Consider the following 9,289-nt stretch of genomic DNA (forward strand, 5'->3'; position numbering starts at 1 on the left):
CATTGTGTACGATTTAGGACGATCTATTGGCAGAAATGGAATATAATATTCAAAGATATGTTTTGATTAGTGTGTAATTACCTGAATATTTGAATGTTTTCATTACCTTAGAATGTGCTGGTTTTATCTACAGACTATTTACAATATGAGAAGGACTTATTGATCACTGGGGTTCTGGTTTCATGGAAAGATATATTACAATTTGGGTATAAACTAGAAAGTCATATGTGGATTTGAAAATCATTAAAGGAGACTTACTGTTATTAATGTTAGCTGCAGTGTATTTTATGGTATACGCAATTTAAGGAGGCATAAAATAAAGTGGTGTGTTATTCTTTTGTATCTGATTAATACTCTACTTATGCTGATTATGCTGGCTTTCTAGATATATTTCAAGGTTTGCATAATGGTAACGCTACCTGGGTCTTAATGTCTCATTTCTCTTCTTATCTTCAATTTCAGTTATTCCACACAAAATTGGCCGAATCATTGAAGGCAGTCCCACCGACCGCTGTGGCCTGCTGCACGTCGGAGATCGTATCTCAGCGGTCAACGGCCGCTCCATCATCGAGCTCTCCCACAATGACATTGTTCAGCTTATCAAGGATGCAGGCAACGTTGTCACTCTCACTGTGGTTCCAGAGGACGGTGAGTGCCCAGATCTTCATTTACTATATGCATTTATTATGGTAACCTAGTATGTTGGTCTTTTGGTTTAGTCCATTTTTTAAAAACTTTATTGTCTGCAAGGGGGAAATTTGTTTTCTAAGTGTGATGAAAATGCTTATAATTTTGCAGACCATGAACTTTTTTAGATTTAAATATAAGCTAAGTGACTCTGAAACATGTACAATAATTCTATATACTTTATGGACATTTTTACACTGATTGCTGTAATATCAAAATCTATTTTAGAATACAAAGGCCCTCCATCTGGAGCCAGTTCAGCTAAACAGAGTCCAGCTCTTCAGCACAGAGCCACGGGGCAACGGTCAGCACTGCAGGATGAACGGTAAGGATCTACTCTTACATAAAAGAAAAGCAAAAAACAAAGCTTTCATTCACCGCATGGTTCATACCGGTGGTTTTTAAGTCAGTTTTTTAACTCCCACTGTTTGTACACTTAAAAGTAGAAAATGTGCCCCAAGTCACCCAAAAAAATATTGTGCTACCTTTTAGTTTTAATTTTTTTTCCCCAAATTGGAATGGCCAACTCCTCCTTTAGTGTTGGCGCTCTCACTTACTGCTCCCACCCCCACTTTTGGCCTGAGGAGAGTGTACACAGAAGTAGTTAGGAAATGCAGCAAGAAACTTCTCCCCAATTGAAAATGATTAACATTATAGCATGGTTATGGTGCTATTAATACAATGATGTTGCTAGCTACCCTGACGAATTCCAAATAAAATTATCAACATCATATAGTGTGTAGTGTATAGTGTGATTCTAAGTGTGTGTGTGTGTTTGTGTGTGGCGCTAAGAGAACTATTCTCTCAACAAAGACACAGCTTAAATAATATACAGTACAATACAGCATACAAATTAAAATATCCGAGTGTGTAAAAAAAGCAGCCCTGTCCCATTTAATATTCAGCATTAAATTAGATTTTTAAGTTTTGCATAATGGATTTTTGTGTTTGTGGCCTGCAGTGTGCTGTTTACAGCATGTAATACTGAAGAAATACTTCCCCTGTTGTTTGTTTTAGTTATAACCTGGATGTGGAGGAGAAAAGGGAGGGAGTAAACTGGTCTGACCACAAAACTCTTCCACTAAGTGAGCAGGGAACACTGTGTGTGACAGGACCTAACCAGGTATAAATACTATTCCTATTCCTTGCACTATATGTTGTCTCAACAAGTATCTGAAGGTGCTCAATGAACTGAAGTGTTTGCATAATAGGCATATAACCTCCAGTCTTATTGACTGTATGAAAGCATTATGAATATTATACTATTATTTATGGATATGTTTGTTTTTATGTATATATTTGTGCATGTGTGTGTGTGAATGTTGCCGCATGTCATGGCGTGTCTGTATGTAAGTGTATTATTGATTGAGTGTTATCTTTACGCTGCGCAGGGTTGTCTGACAGTGGAGTTAGAGAGGGGTCCCAGGGGCTTTGGCTTTAGTCTGCGAGGGGGAACAGAGTACAACATGGGCCTGTACATCCTGAGACTGGCTGAGGATGGACCGGCTCAGCTTGATGGAAGGATCCATGTGAGTGTTTCTTTTGATATACATAAATAAAATTAAAAAATTCCTCATATCAGTCTTGAACTGGGGAAAGTTGGTTTTTGGTACTTAATGCTGGAAGGAACTAAAGTTAGAGACTGTCTGAGGGACTTTAAGTTGTGCTTCTTGATATTTTGTATAATATTTGTGACATTTTTATTTTTTCTATCTGGTTAGAAAATGTTTTTCTTGACCTATGAATAGTTTGAATTGCCCCTGTGGCCAGATGATACTGACTCGAAACATCTGAAGCACCAGTGGCGCCTCAAGCTGCAGTATTTGTTACACCCCACAATACCCAGTGTTGGTTTGGAGATACAGCCTAGTGATAATTGAGTTATTCTTGGAATCCTAACAGTGGTGGGGCTGTAAGTGTAAAGTTTGCCCTCGGGAGTTTCTAAAAGAAAGGTCATGGTGTTATTAATATCAAAGGTCATTATTCAAAAGGGTTAATGAATGTGCTTATTGTATTTCATTAAAATTAGCGTATCAGATTATAAGATATCTTGTGTGCACAGTTGAGCAAAAGGGGGGCTCCTTGAATTTCTGCAAATTGACGTTGGTGGTGGTGGAGCTACAAGAAAGGTCAGGGGTTTACCAAAATCATTAAGATTCACACCAAATGTCATGATGTTTTGAACCAGAGCTTTGGACAGATGGACCAAATAACCAACAGACAGACATCACCACCCACAGGGCCTTCAGCTAACAAGAAATATCTAGAAAAAAAAACCCTGATACTTGATTAAATAAAAGTCAATGCATTCTTGGGAAGCTTATTTGGTTACACTTAATATTGTGAAATGCAGTTTGGTGTGCTATTATATAGACTATTACATTGCTGAAATCAAATTTTGTGCATTTACTAGTTTATGAAGGAGAGAGGTAAAACAGAAAAATAGAATTTCTGCTGCCGTGTGCTGAATACAGCAGAGATTAAACTAATGAATTGTGTTTCAACAACTGCCAGTTACAATGTTCAGGGTATGCTGTAGAAGCTTTAAACTATGATGTGTTTGCAGTTTTCATTCAGCAAGTAATCCAAGCTCTCTACACAGAAAATAGAAAGAGTTGGTCATTCAGTCTCTATTTTCAGATTTGATTTGATTTTGTTCGTGTATATTATTTATAGATTTTTATTGTATTTGTTTGTTTTTTTTTCTTACCTGTGTACATCATTCTATTTATATCAGCAAGCATTCATCCATCTGTCCTTAAGTATGACACTGACCATTTCCAGAAAGGTCACACTGTAACTGACCCTGAACTTTTTCTGTCTATGGAGGAGGTTTGGCAAAACTTTAATTTCCCCATGGGGATGAAATTATCACATTATTATTATTAGGATGAGGGAAGATGCTGCTGTGATGGAACAGAATAAAAGCTCCTAGCGAGAATCAATCTTAGACTTGCCAGACTGTGGTCTCTGGGCATGACTTTGCCTATCCAAGGGTGGAGAGGAATGTCAACACTGATTAGACTGACATGTTTACACGCTTTATCCTGAGTTATTTTGTCATCTCCAATAATAGATGATACCTCCTGGGTATTACAAGGCCCGTGTGTGTGTTTTTTGTGGCATGAAATTTTGATTCTTTGAATATGAGTGTTTGTGTGTAAGCATACCGCTTCTGTATGTTTGAAAGTGAAAGTGTGTATGCATGCACAGTGGAGTGCTTTGATAGGTGTGTTTCTGTTTAATAATTGCATTTTCTGTATTACTGACAGGTTGGAGATGAGATAGTGGAGATTAACGGGGAGCCAGCACGTGGCATTTCCCATACCCGGGCTATCGACCTGATCCAAGCTGGAGGAAACAAAGTGGTACTGCTACTGAGACCTGGGGCGGGCCTGGCTCAAGATGGCAGTGAGTACTGTATTCACACATTTTAGTGGTTGACAAGTTTGCTATGATGTGAAGAATTGTATAGTAGGCAACTTTGGTACTTAGTTGACTAAATGCCATTCACAAATTGAATCATCTGTCTTTCAGATAAACTTATTATTTTTAGATTTATAAATGACATATAATTATTTATTTCCTCTGAGAAAACTCAGTGTTTTCATTGTAAACCAATTAAGGGAAAAGCTTCGGAAATACCCTTTTTGCAGAGTTAGACAAAAACACTGATATCACTCGCATATCTGTTTGTTAAATGCGAAACAGCAAGCAGCCTAAATGCTTAGCTTAGCATTAGAAGACAGAAGGAAACAGCTGCCAGCAAGCATCTCTGAAGTTTAACATGTTGTATCATCTTCGTTTATTGACCATTTGCAGTTTCAAAGAGCTTATATGACTTACAATTTCTGGGCTAGTAGCGATTTCCTGGAGTCTGGTTGGTTGTCTAACAGCAAGTCTGCCACATAACCCCCATACTATTGGAACTTGTCATTTTTATGCTTAAACAAATGAGATATGTGTTATTTTTTAGCTTTATAGGGGCTAGTAGTCAGATTGTATTTCCTTTGTACAGAGGCAGGCTAGCTGTTTCACTATTTCCTGTATTTATGCTAAGCTAAGCTAATCATATCCTGGCTGTAACTTCATATTTGAAGCAGAAGTACGAGAGTTGTTTCAGTCTTCTCATCTAACTCTTTGCTCAGGGTATTAAACATAATGTGAAACTATATTTTTACATTTTACGGCATAATTAAGTATTAGCCATGCAATGTTTTACAATGATACTTTAGTTAGCAACCTCATTGGTTTTATTTCTTAAATGTGTTTATTGGTAGGGACACTAAATAGTTAAATACATGCAGAATCCATAAATCCACCTAATGTTTAGCTAATGATAATGACTCCATCCATTTGTTAACGGATGGAGCCTATTTTGGAATGCTACCCGTATTGATTTGAATGTACTTTCTTTATTGGTTTTTTATTTATTAATTTAATCTCTAACCATCTTCTTCCTTTTGACTCTTTTTCTCTTGCCCCTGATGCAGGTAGTACAGCTTCTTCTACTGTGTGCTACTACACTGAGCACCAACACTAACATCTTCACTGCTTGTAGTGGCCTCTTCTCTTTTACCTTGGTAATTCTTCTTTTTCTCACATTGCTTACCTCTGCTAACCTTTTCAGTATAATATACTTTTTCTTCTTTATCTCTCAAAATTTCATTATTGTGTGTGGAACATCTAATATCCACATGTCCATACATTGTCTTCATATAAAATGTGTGCTTCTCTTACAGGTCAACATGATCAAAAACTCATTTCACCCACAAGCTATTCCGGAGAGATGTTTTACTCTGACACATCACCCCTGTCCTCTCCATATCCCGCTGGGGCTTCCATCTTTGTTTCCTCTCCCTTCTCCAGTAAACTGAAACATCCCCACAGCTGGAGCACCACATCCCCACAAGGCCTCAAGCCCCGCAGCAGCAGGGGTTTAAGCTCAGTGGACGAGAGTGCTGAGTGGGCAGACAAGGAGGTAGGAAGGCTCTCTCCTGCCTCCCCTGAGCATATGAACTTCTACAGGAGAACCAGGCCCACAAAAGACTCCAGAGAGCTAAGCAGCCCAAAGAAAACAGGGGAGACATTATCTAAAGCCAAAGAGCAACATCACACTCCCATAAAGATTGAGAGTAAGGCACAGGAAGAAACACTAAGGAACAAGACTACTCAGACACGGACAAAAACACAATCCAAAAGTCCTATGAAATCTCCTAAGGATGGACAGCAAATGGCTTCAACCTTGCAGCGCACAGAGCATCAACCGGGCCCTCAGAGGAGATTTAAAGACTCCTCTAGCAGGGAGAGCTTGAATAATGAAAAGAAAAACGGCAAAGGGGGAAATCTTGAGATCAGACGACACGCGCAAGAAAGGGAGACGGAAGGGAGAGTAAGGCCCAGGCCTGGCCGTGATCAAGAAAGTTTTAAAAGAAGGGAGGTGGGAGAGTCTCACTACCAAAGGACATCTCCTCGTACAGTCAGAGAGAGCGAGAAAGGTAAAGGTAAAGATTCAAGGCAGAAAGATGCCAATGGGAAATCTACGGAAGACAAAAATACCAGTAAAGAGACTATCAACAAAAGAGAATCCCTGTTGGGTTTTAAAGATATATGGAGTAGAAAAGGTTCTGTAGTTTCACCGCGAGAGGCAAAAGGAAGAGAAGACACATTTTCTTACTTCAAAGAAGTCAGTAGTAAGGAAGACATTGTGGATTCTGTATACAGTATGCCAGGGACCATGCAGAGCCCAAACGGACCTCTTAGCCCAGGCCCTTGGAAAGTGCCCAGCTCAGCCAAAATCCTCTCCCAGGCAGAGGTCCTTCGTGACCCTTTGTGATAGAATATTGAATCGACCGGACTTGAGCTGTGCATGGAATATTTAACAGTACCCTCAGTGGATTGTTTTTTTCTGAGTTCTTCCATAAAACAGAGAAGTGTAACGTGGTGCCACTTTTATTACCTTTGAACCATGTCCAGATTTGTCTTTTGACAAGGTCTTTTTTGGGAGTCCATGTGGCATGTAGCAGCTCCCCTCTGCCTTGTCCGCTGCTTCAGCATCTTTGATGTGGGACTTAAGCATGTGTGGCATGCTCGGGGCCTTGCCAGACAAGACATTTTGAAATGTGAATATGTGCCAATCCTGGGAGCCTCCTGTGGAACAACGACTACCAACAGCGCTTCACCCATTACAATGCAATGAACCATATGCAAAGAAAGGAGATAGGCCCTCGCCTCTCGCCTGTAGTATACACCACGTGTGACTGTCATCTAGGGTTTAATTTTTCTCTCAGTCTCATTGTGGGATATTTTGACTTGTCTTTTTCTTAAAAGTTTGCTCAACTGCATGCAGTCGGTCCTTTTGTTTGTTTTACTGCACGTGTTCTGCACATCATTGAGGATGATCCTGTTTCTTGTTTATAATTATCATTCTCAACACCAGGCAGATTTCTAATACAATCCAGCAAGTGTTCACTTTACCGGGGACTCTAGACTGTTCTGTGGTTACAGAAGTGACTCTCCTTCATACAAACTATATCATTAAAAAGACCAGAAACTTGTGGTTTGAGAACTTGTTTACCATGTGTATGATAACCAACTTGTGTGTAATTTATTGAGATAATAGATTAATATGTGTATATGTAGCTGTACCAAGCCATTCCACATTTTGATATAGACTTCAAAGATTTGTCCCATGTTATTTGAGGTTTCACCATCCTTCTGATGTACTTCAGTGGTAGGAATTACCATGGATCCTGTAGTTCATGAAATGTATAGGTAGCGTGCAAACCGCTGTACCAAATGTTTGCAATTGCTCAAAACGTGTCTCATTGTGAAATATAATATATATATATATATTTGAATGTGTCATGTTTTGCAGATTCTAACTTTTAAATATCTATTGAATTCCATTGCACTGCATCTGCCCTTGTAGCATAACAGAATGACCATGAGTTGTATTTAATTCATGATGTTGACTTGCTACCAATGCATTGCCATTTTATTCTTATTATTATTAATATTTTATAAAACTATTTCATTTTTTCTAAAAGATTCACTGGCAATTTATATAGTATTGTGCAAATTCTCAGTCATGCCCCTGATGGTTTTACCTTTGCCTATTGAGAAAAGACAAATGAGGGTTCTAAATGTATGAATTAGTCAATCCTGCTGTGTGATTATGTGCCAGGGTAGCTTGAAGGATAATGGAGCTTAGAGAGTGATGTGGTGATTTAGTGAGATATTTAGCATGCTGCTGATGTAAGACAGGTATACAGAGATCTAACCTTATTTCAGGGTTTGGCTATGAGATACACAATTGGTTCCAAATGTGACGTCGGTGAAAATAAGAAATACTCTAATTTCGCTATTACTTCACTATATTTTTGAAGCTTCTGCTGTAAAATCAGAGAAGATGAAATATACGTGCTAATAGAATTTAAGAGATTAAGACATATTCAGATGAGCTCAGGGAACGCAGTATAGTAGCAAACGTGTAATAGAGTCAATATCAGTGACGAAGTGTCGAATGGTGGTTAAGGTCTGTGATTGACTGTGATAAGAGCTTGTGATTGTATAAGGTTGATTTCAGGTTAAAGATTTCTAAAGGATGCGCTATGAGCCAATCAGTGGTAGGTTTTTGTGCAATAGTTTGGTTGGTTGAATGAGTAAATCCAACCCTGAGGGACAGGTACAGGAAGTTCACTCTGGTGAATCAAACAATACTCTTTTATTGTATGTCATCCACACTGTTTTGCTCCTTAATGCTATTATTTTGACCATTTTGTATCTCATTTCTGTATTATACTGTGGCCTTGCATCGCTTCATTAGAAAAATAATCCTTGTGGTATCTTCTACATTCTGTAGGAACATTAGATGTAAATGTTTGTACATTGTACAGCACCTTTATAAATATTTGCTGAGTGCTCTTTCTGGGGGAAAAAACAGAGGTATATTAAATCGCTCCATTATTTTTTTATGTAAAAAAAGAGAAAATATTTAAAAATGGATTGAAAAGGATAGACTATGACCTTGACATGGTGTTCCGTTCATGCACTGAAAAATAAAGTTTTATGAAAACACCTTCTGGACCTCTTGTACTGAAAATAAAATGCACATTAACTATAATATTTAAATTAAAACCATGCTGTTCTATTTTTGAACTGTCAATGCACCGTCAATACAGTCACTGTTCACAGAAAAATCATTTAGGTGACGTATTTAGATTCATTTGTTTCACACTACAGTCCAGAAATACTGTCCTTTCATATGACAAAGCAGCATAAACCACTGTTACTATGGCAGATTTCCAGTTGTCATGGTAGCCAACTACTTTTCTTGGCAGAGCCTGGAGAGAGCTTGACTGCTCAAAGCAGATGCTTTTTCAATTACAGGACAAAGCTCAGAGGCATCTTATGCCACGCATACGACATGTCCATTAAATATCCATATTTCAAAAGCAGGCTTGAAACATGTGGCCATATTTGGAATGCGAACACAAACATACTTTTCAGAGCCCCGTGGAAACCATCAGACCGGTTCCTCAATAAAATTCCAGTTGCATGAGATAAGGATAAGGATTATATAAACTGTACAGTTTTAAAA

General features: G+C 38.4%; 1 protein-coding gene across 1 annotated transcript in view; it reads left to right on the forward strand.

Moving 5' to 3' along the window:
- LOC118327693 (membrane-associated guanylate kinase, WW and PDZ domain-containing protein 3) overlaps positions 1-8,737 on the forward strand; it is a 118,641-nt gene extending 109,904 nt beyond the window's left edge. Inside the window, exons 16-21 of the mRNA XM_035661111.1 lie at positions 457-648; positions 916-1,012; positions 1,705-1,810; positions 2,079-2,216; positions 3,960-4,098; positions 5,430-8,737. Of these exons, the coding sequence (XP_035517004.1) occupies positions 457-648; positions 916-1,012; positions 1,705-1,810; positions 2,079-2,216; positions 3,960-4,098; positions 5,430-6,523 (1,766 nt within the window). The 3' untranslated portion in view covers positions 6,524-8,737. The remainder of the gene's footprint in view (positions 1-456; positions 649-915; positions 1,013-1,704; positions 1,811-2,078; positions 2,217-3,959; positions 4,099-5,429) is intronic.
- The last annotated feature ends 552 nt before the right edge of the window (positions 8,738-9,289 follow it).

Source organism: Morone saxatilis, unplaced genomic scaffold (genome assembly GCF_004916995.1).
Source record: "Morone saxatilis isolate NCDOM2014 unplaced genomic scaffold, NCSU_SB_2.0 Contig18, whole genome shotgun sequence".
In the NCBI taxonomy this organism is placed as follows: Eukaryota; Metazoa; Chordata; class Actinopteri; family Moronidae; genus Morone; species Morone saxatilis.